This window comes from Physella acuta, unplaced genomic scaffold (assembly GCF_028476545.2).
Source record: "Physella acuta isolate Inbredline_101_S28 unplaced genomic scaffold, ASM2847654v3 ptg000223l, whole genome shotgun sequence".
NCBI lineage: Eukaryota > Metazoa > Mollusca > Gastropoda > Physidae > Physella > Physella acuta.
Window position 1 is genome coordinate 124,525 of NW_026731742.1, and position 16,250 is coordinate 140,774.

Genomic DNA, 16,250 nt, shown 5'->3' on the forward strand with positions numbered 1-16,250 from the left:
TCTCTCCTAGACGAGTGGCTGTCCCAAGCTAACAAGCCTCATTTGCCAGAGTGTTTGAACTCGAGACTTTTCGGTTAAACAACCATGAGCTTTACTGACTTGACCACGTCGACCCATCATTCCAATCAATTTCAAACAATTTGCTGCTAAGTGAGGCCTCAGCTGAGAGGTTTGTCAAAGATTCCACCTAGAACCTTTATTGTCACTATCTTTGTCCAAAGTGAATGTCCAAACCAATCATGTGACGGATGAAATCACTGTTAGGTCATCACCGCAGACTCCCAATATCACCAATATTATTTTGGTGGACTTTAATGTGTTCAGAGTTTAGAAGTGAGTGTTATGAAATGTCATTGAGTAGAATGTTATCCAATTTAGTTAATAACACAAGTCATATCTGATGATTCACTAGGCAGGAACACATTGTGCCTTCCCAAAAACTGATGAACCTAGTTCAAATACCATAGGGAGGGACCAAACTGATTCTGATAAGAAAAAGTTGGACGTTGCGTAAGGTGGAGCTAGATGGGAGACTGAGAGAATTTTCAAAATGAAAGTGGGAGACATATTTAAATTATTTTGCAAATCGTTTCACTTGTTTACATTTTGGTGTGATACTGATAAGATTTTTGTACCCTTAAGTCTTAGATCTTTGTTTAAAACTATTAGTTCACGCATTAGCATTAATGATCATCCCAGTTGAAGTACAAGTTTTATTTTCTCTGCCTTTTGGCCTGTTAGAATTTTGTTATTTAATAATGTAGTTAAATATGTCTTTATTGTGTTAATTTCATTGCATCGTCGATTGTGGTCAGCCTACTTTTAGTTGGGTTTTCTTTTAGCACATTTTTTGTTAGAGTTCAATTTTTAACAGATCAATAATAAAGTACCACATAGCTCCTCTAGGTTTTGATCTCTTTATTTAGGTTAGCCTAGTTTAATTTGGTTTGCTCAGGTTTTATAAACTTCCTTGTCATTATGAAGATGTACAGACATAACAGAATGCTAGGCCTATAACTCTAATGAGTTGACAGAAAAAAACTATAATTTGTAAGCTATAACTCTAATGAGTTGACAAAAAAAACTATAATTTGTAAGCTATAACTCTAATGAGTTGACAGAAAAAAGCTATAATTTTTAAGCAAATCATTTTCTTCTGCACATCATTAACAATATTTTTAGTGTCGCACCAAATAAGTGGTATAGACTATTAATAATTTTTTACATTTAAATGTGACGTTGATTTTTTACTTATTGCAATATGTTCAATTGTCATAATAATGTATTGGTCTATGCTAAAAAAATAGGTTGAACTCACCAAGACAGCTAAGGCCAATGCCGCGAAACTTGAACCCCTCAGGACACTCACACCTGTAGGAGCCCTCTGTGTTGACACACCTCTGGTTGTAGTAGCAGCTGTTTTGTGACCTGCACTCATCAATGTCTGCCAAAATTAAACAAGTTCATACAAATACATTTTTAATTGAAATAATGGTAGAAATTGCATTTTTAAATGAATATAAGTTTTTTAATTTTTTCCCCGAATTATTAAGCTATTTTAACCTCCTACATAATGAACTTAAGCCATGTTCCTGTTTAATGCTTTTTGCTCCATTTTTGGAGTGGATATTTTAAAATAATATTTTTACAAAGTGCCATGGTAAAATTGTGTTTAGGCCCAGACTATAGAAGTTAGTGAACACTTAAGAGCTGACCTTGACATTGGCCAGAAGCTGTGCGCCTGTACCCAGCAGGACAAGACCTGATACAACTGAAGCTGCCATCACTGTTGACACACTCTTCTTGTGGCTTGCAGCTGTTTCTCACTTCTACACACTCATTGATATCTGTCAATACCAACACATTTAATCTGTTCTACACACTCATTGATATCTGTCAATACATTTAATCTGTTCTACACACTCATTGATATCTGTCAATACATTTAATCTGTTCTACACACTCATTGATATCTGTCAATACATTTAATCTGTTCTACACACTCATTGATATCTGTCAACACATTTAATCTGTTCTACACACTCATTGATATCTGTCAACACATTTAATCTGTTCTACACACTCATTGATATCTGTCAATACCAACACATTTAATCTGTTCTACACACTCATTGATATCTGTCAATACATTTAATCTGTTCTACACACTCATTGATATCTGTCAACACATTTGATCTGTTCTACACACTCATTGATATCTGTCAATACATTTAATCTGTTCTACACACTCATTGATATCTGTCAACACATTTAATCTGTTCTACACACTCATTGATATCTGTCAACACATTTAATCTGTTCTACACACTCATTGATATCTGTCAACACATTTCATCTGTTCTACACACTCATTGATATCTGTCAATACCAACACATTTAATCTGTTCTACACACTCATTGATATCTGTCAATACATTTAATCTGTTCTACACACTCATTGATATCTGTCAACACATTTAATCTGTTCTACACACTCATTGATATCTGTCAACACATTTAATCTGTTCTACACACTCATTGATATCTGTCAACACATTTAATCTGTTCTACACACTCATTGATATCTGTCAATACCAACACATTTAATCTGTTCTACACACTCATTGATATCTGTCAATACATTTAATCTGTTCTACACACTCATTGATATCTGTCAACACATTTAATCTGTTCTACACACTCATTGATATCTGTCAGCACATTCAATCTGTTCTACACACTCATTGATATCTGTCAATACCAACACATTTAATCTGTTCTACACACTCATTGATATCTGTCAACACATTTAATCTGTTCTACACACTCATTGATATCTGTCAACACATTTAATCTGTTCTACACACTCATTGATATCTGTCAATACCAACACATTTAATCTGTTCTACACACTCATTGATATCTGTCAACACATTTAATCTGTTCTACACACTCATTGATATCTGTCAACACATTTAATCTGTTCTACACACTCATTGATATCTGTCAATACCAACACATTTAATCTGTTCTACACACTCATTGATATCTGTCAACACATTTAATCTGTTCTACACACTCATTGATATCTGTCAGTACATTCAATCTGTTCTACACACTCATTGATATCTGTCAACACATTTAATCTGTTCTACACACTCATTGATATCTGTCAACACATTTAATCTGTTCTACACACTCATTGATATCTGTCAACACATTTAATCTGTTCTACACACTCATTGATATCTGTCAACACATTTAATCTGTTCTACACACTCATTGATATCTGTCAACACATTTAATCTGTTCTACACACTCATTGATATCTGTCAACACATTCAATCTGTTCTACACACTCATTGATATCTGTCAACACATTCAATCTGTTCTACACACTCATTGATATCTGTCAACACATTTAATCTGTTCTACACACTCATTGATATCTGTCAATACCAACACATTTAATCTGTTCTACACACTCATTGATATCTGTCAACACATTTAATCTGTTCTACACACTCATTGATATCTGTCAATACCAACACATTTAATCTTTTCTACACACTCATTGATATCTGTCAACACATTTAATCTGTTCTACACACTCATTGATATCTGTCAACACATTTAATCTGTTCTACACACTCATTGATATCTGTCAATACCAACACATTTAATCTGTTCTACACACTCATTGATATCTCTCAACACATTTAATCTGTTCTACACACTCATTGATATCTGTCAACACATTTAATCTGTTCTACACACTCATTGATATCTGTCAATACCAACACATTTAATCTGTTCTACACACTCATTGATATCTGTCAACACATTTAATCTGTTCTACACACTCATTGATATCTGTCAATATATTTAATCTGTTCTACACACTCATTGATATCTGTCAATACCAACACATTTAATCTTTTCTACACACTCATTGATATCTGTCAACACATTCAATCTGTTCTACACACTCATTGATATCTGTCAACACATTTAATCTGTTCTACACACTCATTGATATCTGTCAATACCAACACATTTAATCTGTTCTACACACTCATTGATATCTGTCAACACATTTAATCTGTTCTACACACTCATTGATATCTGTCAACACATTTAATCTGTTCTACACACTCATTGATATCTGTCAGTACATTTAATCTGTTCTACACACTCATTGATATCTGTCAACACATTCAATCTGTTCTACACACTCATTGATATCTGTCAACACATTCAATCTGTTCTACACACTCATTGATATCTGTCAATACCAACACATTTAATCTGTTCTACACACTCATTGATATCTGTCAACACATTTAATCTGTTCTACACACTCATTGATATCTGTCAATACCAACACATTTAATCTGTTCTACACACTCATTGATATCTGTCAATATATTTAATCTGTTCTACACACTCATTGATATCTGTCAACACATTTAATCTGTTCTACACACTCATTGATATCTGTCAACACATTTAATCTGTTCTACACACTCATTGATATCTGTCAATACCAACACATTTAATCTTTTCTACACACTCATTGATATCTGTCAACACATTTAATCTGTTCTACACACTCATTGATATCTGTCAATACCAACACATTTAATCTTTTCTACACACTCATTGATATCTGTCAACACATTTAATCTGTTCTACACACTCATTGATATCTGTCAACACATTTAATCTGTTCTACACACTCATTGATATCTGTCAATACCAACACATTTAATCTGTTCTACACACTCATTGATATCTGTCAACACATTTAATCTGTTCTACACACTCATTGATATCTGTCAACACATTTAATCTGTTCTACACACTCATTGATATCTGTCAATACCAACACATTTAATCTGTTCTACACACTCATTGATATCTGTCAACACATTTAATCTTTTCTACACACTCATTGATATCTGTCAACACATTCAATCTGTTCTACACACTCATTGATATCTGTCAACACATTTAATCTGTTCTACACACTCATTGATATCTGTCAATACCAACACATTCAATCTGTTCTACACACTCATTGATATCTGTCAATATATTTAATCTGTTCTACACACTCATTGATATCTGTCAATACCAACACATTCAATCTGTTCTACACACTCATTGATATCTGTCAACACATTTAATCTGTTCTACACACTCATTGATATCTGTCAATACCAACACATTCAATCTGTTCTACACACTCATTGATATCTGTCAACACATTTAATCTGTTCTACACACTCATTGATATCTGTCAATACCAACACATTTAATCTTTTCTACACACTCATTGATATCTGTCAGTACATTTAATCTGTTCTACACACTCATTGATATCTGTCAACACATTTAATCTGTTCTACACACTCATTGATATCTGTCAACACATTTAATCTGTTCTACACACTCATTGATATCTGTCAACACATTCAATCTGTTCTACACACTCATTGATATCTGTCAACACATTTAATCTGTTCTACACACTCATTGATATCTGTCAACACATTCAATCTGTTCTACACACTCATTGATATCTGTCAACACATTTAATCTGTTCTACACACTCATTGATATCTGTCAATACCAACACATTTAATCTGTTCTACACACTCATTGATATCTGTCAATATATTTAATCTGTTCTACACACTCATTGATATCTGTCAATACCAACACATTTAATCTGTTCTACACACTCATTGATATCTGTCAACACATTTAATCTGTTCTACACACTCATTGATATCTGTCAATATATTTAATCTGTTCTACACACTCATTGATATCTGTCAATATATTTAATCTGTTCTACACACTCATTGATATCTGTCAATACCAACACATTCAATCTGTTCTACACACTCATTGATATCTGTCAACACATTTAATCTGTTCTACACACTCATTGATATCTGTCAACACATTTAATCTGTTCTACACACTCATTGATATCTGTCAATATATTTAATCTGTTCTACACACTCATTGATATCTGTCAATATATTTAATCTGTTCTACACACTCATTGATATCTGTCAATACCAACACATTTAATCTGTTCTACACACGCATTGATATCTGTCAACACATTTAATCTGTTCTACACACTCATTGATATCTGTCAATACCAACACATTTAATCTGTTCTACACACTCATTGATATCTGTCAACACATTTAATCTGTTCTACACACTCATTGATATCTGTCAACACATTTAATCTGTTCTACACACTCATTGATATCTGTCAATACCAACACATTTAATCTGTTCTACACACTCATTGATATCTGTCAATACCAACACATTTAATCTGTTCTACACACTCATTGATATCTGTCAACACATTTAATCTGTTCTACACACTCATTGATATCTGTCAACACATTTAATCTGTTCTACACACTCATTGATATCTGTCAACACATTTAATCTGTTCTACACACTCATTGATATCTGTCAATACCAACACATTCAATCTGTTCTACACACTCATTGATATCTGTCAATATATTTAATCTGTTCTACACACTCATTGATATCTGTCAATACCAACACATTCAATCTGTTCTACACACTCATTGATATCTGTCAACACATTTAATCTGTTCTACACACTCATTGATATCTGTCAATACCAACACATTTAATCTTTTCTACACACTCATTGATATCTGTCAGTACATTTAATCTGTTCTACACACTCATTGATATCTGTCAACACATTTAATCTGTTCTACACACTCATTGATATCTGTCAACACATTTAATCTGTTCTACACACTCATTGATATCTGTCAATACCAACACATTTAATCTTTTCTACACACTCATTGATATCTGTCAACACATTCAATCTGTTCTACACACTCATTGATATCTGTCAACACATTTAATCTGTTCTACACACTCATTGATATCTGTCAACACATTCAATCTGTTCTACACACTCATTGATATCTGTCAACACATTTAATCTGTTCTACACACTCATTGATATCGGTCAATACCAACACATTTAATCTTTTCTACACACTCATTGATATCTGTCAACACATTTAATCTGTTCTACACACTCATTGATATCTGTCAATACCAACACATTTAATCTTTTCTACACACTCATTGATATCTGTCAACACATTTAATCTGTTTTACACACTCATTGATATCTGTCAACACATTTAATCTGTTCTACACACTCATTGATATCTGTCAACACATTTAATCTGTTCTACACACTCATTGATATCTGTCAATACCAACTTATTTAATCTGTTCTACACACTCATTGATATCTGTCAACACATTTAATCTGTTCTACACACTCATTGATATCTGTCAACACATTTAATCTGTTCTACACACTCATTGATATCTGTCAACACATTTAATCTGTTCTACACACTCATTGATATCTGTCAATACCAACACATTCAATCTGTTCTACACACTCATTGATATCTGTCAATATATTTAATCTGTTCTACACACTCATTGATATCTGTCAATACCAACACATTCAATCTGTTCTACACACTCATTGATATCTGTCAACACATTTAATCTGTTCTACACACTCATTGATATCTGTCAATACCAACACATTTAATCTTTTCTACACACTCATTGATATCTGTCAGTACATTTAATCTGTTCTACACACTCATTGATATCTGTCAACACATTTAATCTGTTCTACACACTCATTGATATCTGTCAACACATTTAATCTGTTCTACACACTCATTGATATCTGTCAACACATTCAATCTGTTCTACACACTCATTGATATCTGTCAACACATTTAATCTGTTCTACACACTCATTGATATCTGTCAACACATTCAATCTGTTCTACACACTCATTGATATCTGTCAACACATTTAATCTGTTCTACACACTCATTGATATCTGTCAATACCAACACATTTAATCTTTTCTACACACTCATTGATATCTGTCAACACATTTAATCTGTTCTACACACTCATTGATATCTGTCAATACCAACACATTTAATCTTTTCTACACACTCATTGATATCTGTCAATACCAACACATTTAATCTGTTCCACACACTCATTGATATCTGTCAGTACATTCAATCTGTTCTACACACTCATTGATATCTGTCAACACATTTAATCTGTTCTACACACTCATTGATATCTGTCAACACATTTAATCTGTTCTACACACTCATTGATATCTGTCAATACCAACACATTTAATCTGTTCTCACTTCTAAAGACCTAATGCACGTGTATTTCTTTTAGCATGTTAATAATTAGTATATTTTAAATAATGGTGTAATTTTTAAAACAATTCCTTTTAGTTCTAATATTATTTTAAAATAATCTGTAAATAATCATAGTTTTAACCCTTTACCGTCCGGGCTCTGAATGTTTTCTTGATGTACAAACCAGCAATGGGACATTGTTCATTTTAATTAATAGCTCATAATAAATAAATTTAAAAATTCACACGCATTTAAAAATTAAAACAAAATGTAATTCACAGAGAAAAATGAATGCATTACTTTAAATTACAATGCTTTAAGCATTTTAATTCAAAATAAGCAATATCAAACTTAAATAGAGAAAAACAAAAGCCGTACAAAAAACAGGCAATATGGCCGCATAGCAATGTACTGCATAAGAAAAATCTCAGGCTGAACAGTTTGCATAGGACAGTAAAGGGTTAATAAGTCTCAAACAGAATAAACTTGTCCTGTTTATTTACAGATTATTGTTAGCATTTTGGATGGTTGTGAATATTTTTTAATGACAAAAATTAGAATTTAAAATGTATGATCATTCTACTCTGCCAAATTAGACAAATCAGACAATCAAGGTTGAATGAAAATGTTTGCCATGATGTTACCTCTACACACTCGACCATTGAGTAACTTGTAGCCAGCTGGACATGAGCAAACAAAACTGCCTTGAGTATTTGTACATCGGTGGGAACATGCTGAGCTGCCCTCTTCACATTCATCCACATCTTTAAAAGTAAAATACACTTCACAATAATTATCTTTTAAAGTAAATTTCATTTCACAATAATTATCTTTAAATAAAAAGTTCACATCAACATCTTTAAAAGTAAAATACACATTACAATAATTATCTTTAAATAAAAAGTTCACTTTCATCATTATCTTTGAAATAAAAAAATTCACGGCTATCTATCATTTTTATCAATGTCTTTAAATTGTGAGAACTAATATGTTGAAGGTGCTGAGATACCTACCAATACATAAATTGTGAGTTCTAATAAGAAGGTGCTGAGATAACTAGTATGAAGGTGCTGAGATAACTAGTATGAAGGTGCTGAGATAACTAGTATGAAGGTGCTGAGATACCTAGTATGAAGGTGCTGAGATACCTACCGATACATCTTCCCTTTTCTGCCAGCCTGTACCCTGGCAGACAGGAACATCTGTGGCCACCCACCAGATTTTCACATGTGTGTTCACATACTTCAGGGACAGAATCACATTCATTGATATCTGAAACAGTGAAAGCACATTCATTGATATCTGAAACAGTGAAAGCACATTCAGTGATATCTGAAACAGTGAAAGCACATTCAGTGATATCTGAAACAGTGAAAGCACATTCATTGATATCTGAAACAGTGAAAGCACATTCATTGATATCTGAAACAGTGAAAGCACATTCATTGATATCTGAAACAGTGAAAGCACATTCATTGATATCTGAAACAGTGAAAGCACATTCAGTGATATCTGAAACAGTGAAAGCACATTCATTGATATCTGAAACAGTGAAAGCACATTCATTGATATCTGAAACAGTGAAAGCACATTCAGTGATATCTGAAACAGTGAAAGCACATTCAGTGATATCTGAAACAGTGAAAGCACATTCATTGATATCTGAAACAGTGAAAGCACATTCAGTGATATCTGAAACAGTGAAAGCACATTCAGTGATATCTGAAACAGTGAAAGCACATTCATTGATATCTGAAACAGTGAAAGCACATTCAGTGATATCTGAAACAGTGAAAGCACTTTCAGTGATAGCTGAAACAGTGAAACCTCAATAATTGATGCACCAAAATGTATTTATTAGCAACCCACCAATGCACCAAAATGTATTTATTAGCAACCCACCAATGCACCTGTCACCATTTTCTTCTGGCATGAACCCTCCAGAGCAGGCATTGACACACCTAAATGAACCAGGGGTATTTATACATTCCATGCTAGGCCCACAGTCTGTTGATGCTTGAGCGCATTCATTTATATCTACAGAAAAAAAACAATACAGCATTTCTTTTACATAGCTAACAGTAAAATAGAAACAGCATTTCTTTTGACCAAAACTTACATTAAAATGACATATGATAGTAGTTTTCACAAGTAATGTAACATTGTTGGCCAAATACTTGAGCATTTAGATTAAGAAATAAAATACAATTTAACACGTTTCTTTTATTGGGACAGGGTGGCTGGGCACATTGTACAGCTTCTAACCCAAAAGCTTCAAGTCTGTAGGGTGTCCCTGCTCACCCACCTTTGATGGGTATCTAACTCATGTTAGGGAAAGCAAAGGAGGTTGGGCAAAGTGCTGACCACACTAGCTCAAGATCCAGATGCACTACTTTATCTGACCCAAGGACCATCCAGTCTGAATGGGTTGTTTTTTATAAGATTTGATTTAACTTGCTTCTTTGTTATGGATCAAAACTGGCGTGCAAAATTTCAAACACTTTTATCGGACCAAAAATTTCTCTGAAACTTGGAATGTGGGTCAAGATCAGAGGAGAATGCAATCTGACAAAAAATTTTACTTGGTGGATGCTTAATTAATTTTTAAAGAATTACTTAAAATATCCTTTTAAAAGTAATATTGATCGTGCTTTATTACACACATTTTTCGTGGGCTTTTAGTGCGCAATTTGATTTTAGTCATGCAACACTATTGTATTAAAAATTGTAAAGTACTAAACAAAAATGCAGAAAAATAATTTAAATAAAAAGCTTTTTAGGTAATAATGCACTAAAAATAAATGCATTATTATATTAAAAGTTTGTTATTAAAATATTTATTGTGTGCATTTTTTACTTAACATGCTTCTAATTAGTAATTAACAGTGTCTAAGTTTTAAGGTTATATGTGTGTGTATGAATGTATTTGCGTTTATGAAGCTGTATGCAGGTGTGTAAGTGTATGGTGTGTGCATATGTGTGAAAAGGTGTGTGTGCGTGTATGTGAATATATGAATGTGTTTGTGAGTGTATGAGGGTGTGTGTGTGTAAGTAGCTGTGTGAGTGTATGTAGCTGTGTGTGAGTGTATGTAGCCTTGTGTGAGTGTATGTAGCTGTGTGTGAGTGTATGTAGCTGTGTGTTAGTGTATGTAGCTGTGTGTGTGTATCTAGCTGTGTGTGTGTGTGTATGTAGATTTGTGTGTGAGTGTATGTAGCTGTGTGTGAATGTATGTAGCCGTGTGTGTGTATGTAGCTGTGTGTGAGTGTATGTAGCTGTGTGTGAGTGTATGTAGCTGTGTGTGTGTATGTAGCTGTGTGTGTGTGTATGTAGATTTGTGTGTGAGTGTATGTAGCCGTGTGTGTATGTATGTAGCCGTGTGATATCCTACCTTGACAAGTGTGAGCATATGTAGCTGTGTGTGAGTGTATGTAGCTGTGTGTGAGTGTATGTAGCTGTGTGTGAGTGTATGTAGCTGTGTGTGAGTGTATGTAGCTGTGTGAGTGTATGTAGCTGTGTGTGAATGTATGTAGCTGTGTGTGAGTGTATGTAGCTGTGTGTGAGTGTATGTAGCTGTGTGTGTGCGTGTATGTAGCTGTGTGTGAGTGTATGAGGGTGTGTGTGAGTGTATGTAGCTGTGTGTGAGTGTATGTAGCTGTGTGTGAGTGTATGTAGCTGTGTGTGAATATATGTAGCCGTGTGTGTGTATGTAGCTGTGTGAGTGTATGTAGCTGTGTGTGAGTGTATGTAGCTGTGTGTGTGTATGTAGCTGTGTGTGTGTGTATGTAGATTTGTGTGTGAGTGTATGTAGCCGTGTGTGTGAGTATGTAGCCGTGTGATATCCTACCTTGACAAGTGTGAGCATATGTAGCTGTGTGTGAGTGTATGTAGCTGTGTGTGAGTGTATGTAGCTGTGTGTGAGTGTATGTAGCTGTGTGAGCGTATGTAGCTGTGTGTGAATGTACGTAGATGTGTGTGAGTGTATGTAGCTGTGTGTGTGTATGTGTGTGAGTGTATGTAGCTGTGTGTGAATGTATGTAGCTGTGTGTGAGTGTATGTAGCCGTGTGTGAGTGTATGTAGCCATGTGTGAGTGTATGTAGCTGTGTGAGTGTATGTAGCTGTGTGTGAGTGTATGTAGCCGTGTGTGAGTGTATGTAGCCATGTGTGAGTGTATGTAGCTGTGTGAGTGTATGTAGCTGTGTGTGAGTGTATGTAGCCGTGTGTGAGTGTATCTAGCTGTGTGTGTATGTAGATTTGTGTGTGAGTGTATGTAGCTGTGTGTGAATGTATGTAGCTGTGTGTGAGTGTATGTAGCCGTGTATGAGTGTATGTAGCCATGTGTGAATGTATGTAGCCATGTGTGAGTGTATGTAGCCATGTGATATCCTACCTTGACAAGTGTGAGCATATGTAGCTGTGTGTGTGTATCTAGCTGTGTGTAAATGTATGTAGCTGTGTGTGTATGTATGTAGCTGTGTGTGAGTGTATGTAGCTGTGTGTGTGAGTGTATGTAGCCGTGTGTGAGTGTGTGTAGCCGTGTGTGAGTGTATGTAGCCGTGTGTGAATGTATGTATCTGTGTGTGAGTGTATGTAGCCATGTGTGTGTGTATGTAGCTGTGTGTGAGTGTATGTATGTAGCCGTGTGTGAGTGTATGTAGCCGTGTGTGAGTGTGTGTAGCCGTGTGTGAGTGTATGTAGCCGTGTGTGAATGTATGTATCTGTGTGTGAGTGTATGTAGCCATGTGTGTGTGTATGTAGCTGTGTGTGAGTGTATGTATGTAGCCGTGTGTGAGTGTATGTAGCTGTGTGTGAGTGTATGTAGCTGTGTGTGAGTGTATGTAGCCGTGTGTGAATGTATGTAGCCGTGTGTGAGTGTATGTATCTGTGTGTGAGTGTATGTAGCCATGTGTGTGTGTATGTAGCTGTGTGTGAGTGTATGTATGTAGCCGTGTGTGAGTGTATGTATTCTAATTAGTAATTAACAGTGTCTAAGTTTTAAGGTTATATGTGTGTGTATGAATGTATTTGCGTTTATGAAGCTGTATGCAGGTGTGTAAGTGTATGGTGTGTGCATATGTGTGAAAAGGTGTGTGTGCGTGTATGTGAATATATGAATGTGTTTGTGAGTGTATGAGGGTGTGTGTGTGTAAGTAGCTGTGTGAGTGTATGTAGCTGTGTGTGAGTGTATGTAGCCTTGTGTGAGTGTATGTAGCTGTGTGTGAGTGTATGTAGCTGTGTGTTAGTGTATGTAGCTGTGTGTGTGTATCTAGCTGTGTGTGTGTGTGTATGTAGATTTGTGTGTGAGTGTATGTAGCTGTGTGTGAGTGTATGTAGCTGTGTGTGAGTGTATGTAGCTGTGTGTGAATGTATGTAGCCGTGTGTGTGTATGTAGCTGTGTGTGAGTGTATGTAGCTGTGTGTGAGTGTATGTAGCTGTGTGTGTGTATGTAGCTGTGTGTGTGTGTATGTAGATTTGTGTGTGAGTGTATGTAGCCGTGTGTGTATGTATGTAGCCGTGTGATATCCTACCTTGACAAGTGTGAGCATATGTAGCTGTGTGTGAGTGTATGTAGCTGTGTGTGAGTGTATGTAGCTGTGTGTGAGTGTATGTAGCTGTGTGAGTGTATGTAGCTGTGTGTGAATGTATGTAGCTGTGTGTGAGTGTATGTAGCTGTGTGTGAGTGTATGTAGCTGTGTGTGTGCGTGTATGTAGCTGTGTGTGAGTGTATGAGGGTGTGTGTGAGTGTATGTAGCTGTGTGTGAGTGTATGTAGCTGTGTGTGAGTGTATGTAGCTGTGTGTGAATATATGTAGCCGTGTGTGTGTATGTAGCTGTGTGAGTGTATGTAGCTGTGTGTGAGTGTATGTAGCTGTGTGTGTGTATGTAGCTGTGTGTGTGTGTATGTAGATTTGTGTGTGAGTGTATGTAGCCGTGTGTGTGAGTATGTAGCCGTGTGATATCCTACCTTGACAAGTGTGAGCATATGTAGCTGTGTGTGAGTGTATGTAGCTGTGTGTGAGTGTATGTAGCTGTGTGTGAGTGTATGTAGCTGTGTGAGCGTATGTAGCTGTGTGTGAATGTACGTAGATGTGTGTGAGTGTATGTAGCTGTGTGTGTGTATGTGTGTGAGTGTATGTAGCTGTGTGTGAATGTATGTAGCTGTGTGTGAGTGTATGTAGCCGTGTGTGAGTGTATGTAGCCATGTGTGAGTGTATGTAGCTGTGTGAGTGTATGTAGCTGTGTGTGAGTGTATGTAGCCGTGTGTGAGTGTATGTAGCCATGTGTGAGTGTATGTAGCTGTGTGAGTGTATGTAGCTGTGTGTGAGTGTATGTAGCCGTGTGTGAGTGTATCTAGCTGTGTGTGTATGTAGATTTGTGTGTGAGTGTATGTAGCTGTGTGTGAATGTATGTAGCTGTGTGTGAGTGTATGTAGCCGTGTATGAGTGTATGTAGCCATGTGTGAATGTATGTAGCCATGTGTGAGTGTATGTAGCCATGTGATATCCTACCTTGACAAGTGTGAGCATATGTAGCTGTGTGTGTGTATCTAGCTGTGTGTAAATGTATGTAGCTGTGTGTGTATGTATGTAGCTGTGTGTGAGTGTATGTAGCTGTGTGTGTGAGTGTATGTAGCCGTGTGTGAGTGTGTGTAGCCGTGTGTGAGTGTATGTAGCCGTGTGTGAATGTATGTATCTGTGTGTGAGTGTATGTAGCCGTGTGTGTGTGTATGTAGCTGTGTGTGAGTGTATGTATGTAGCCGTGTGTGAGTGTATGTAGCCGTGTGTGAATGTATGTATCTGTGTGTGAGTGTATGTAGCCATGTGTGTGTGTATGTAGCTGTGTGTGAGTGTATGTATGTAGCCGTGTGTGAGTGTATGTAGCCATGTGTGAGTGTGTGTAGCCGTGTGTGAGTGTATGTAGCCGTGTGTGAATGTATGTATCTGTGTGTGAGTGTATGTAGCCATGTGTGTGTGTATGTAGCTGTGTGTGAGTGTATGTATGTAGCCGTGTGTGAGTGTATGTAGCTGTGTGTGAGTGTATGTAGCTGTGTGTGAGTGTATGTAGCCGTGTGTGAATGTATGTAGCCGTGTGTGAGTGTATGTATCTGTGTGTGAGTGTATGTAGCCATGTGTGTGTGTATGTAGCTGTGTGTGAGTGTATGTATGTAGCCGTGTGTGAGTGTATGTAGCTGTGTGTAAATGTATGTAGCCGTGTGAGTGTATGTAGCTGTGTGTGTATGTATGTAGCCGTGTGTGTATGTATGTAGCCGTGTGATATCCTACCTTGACAAGTGTGAGCATCTGAAGTCAGCAAGAAACCAGGGGGACAAGAACAAGAGTAGCTGCCTGGTGTGTTGTGACAGCTGTGGCTACATGGACTTGACACTGCACATTCATCATCATCTGGGGGTCAAGCACTTTCATAACACATATTCTACCATCATCATCTGGGGGTCAAGCACTTTCATAACACATATTCTACCCTCATCAGCTATAGTAGCATCTGATATTCTACCCTCATCAGCTATAGTAGCACATCATATTCTACCCTCATCAGCTATAGTAGCACATCATATTCTAACCTCATCAGCTATAGTAGCATCCGATATTCTATCCTCATCAGCTATAGTAGCATCTCATATTCTATCCTCATCAGCTATGGTAGCACATCATATTCTATCCTCATCAGCTATAGTAGCACATCATATTCTAACCTCATCAGCTATAGTAGCATCTGATATTCTATTCTCATTAGCTATAGTAGCAACAAATGTTCTACCAAAATGATTCGTGTGGTTGTAAAAATCAATTTACCTCTACAAAATGATTCGTGTGGTTGTAAAAATCAATTTACCTCTACAAAATGATTCGTGTGGTTGTAAAAATCAATTTACCTCTACAAAATGATTCGTGTGGTTGTAAAAATCAATTTACCTCTACAAAATGATTCGTGTGGT

General features: G+C 36.1%; 1 protein-coding gene across 1 annotated transcript in view; it reads right to left on the bottom strand.

Annotated features, from left to right (window-relative positions):
• Positions 1-16,250, bottom strand: part of LOC131937821 (hemicentin-1) — an 87,341-nt gene that overhangs the window by 6,469 nt on the left and 64,622 nt on the right. Inside the window, exons 61-66 of the mRNA XM_059295485.1 lie at positions 15,577-15,696; positions 10,198-10,332; positions 9,448-9,567; positions 8,940-9,059; positions 1,716-1,847; positions 1,319-1,444 (exon numbers count right to left, since the gene is read on the bottom strand). Coding sequence (XP_059151468.1) covers positions 1,319-1,444; positions 1,716-1,847; positions 8,940-9,059; positions 9,448-9,567; positions 10,198-10,332; positions 15,577-15,696 — 753 coding nt within the window. The remainder of the gene's footprint in view (positions 1-1,318; positions 1,445-1,715; positions 1,848-8,939; positions 9,060-9,447; positions 9,568-10,197; positions 10,333-15,576; positions 15,697-16,250) is intronic.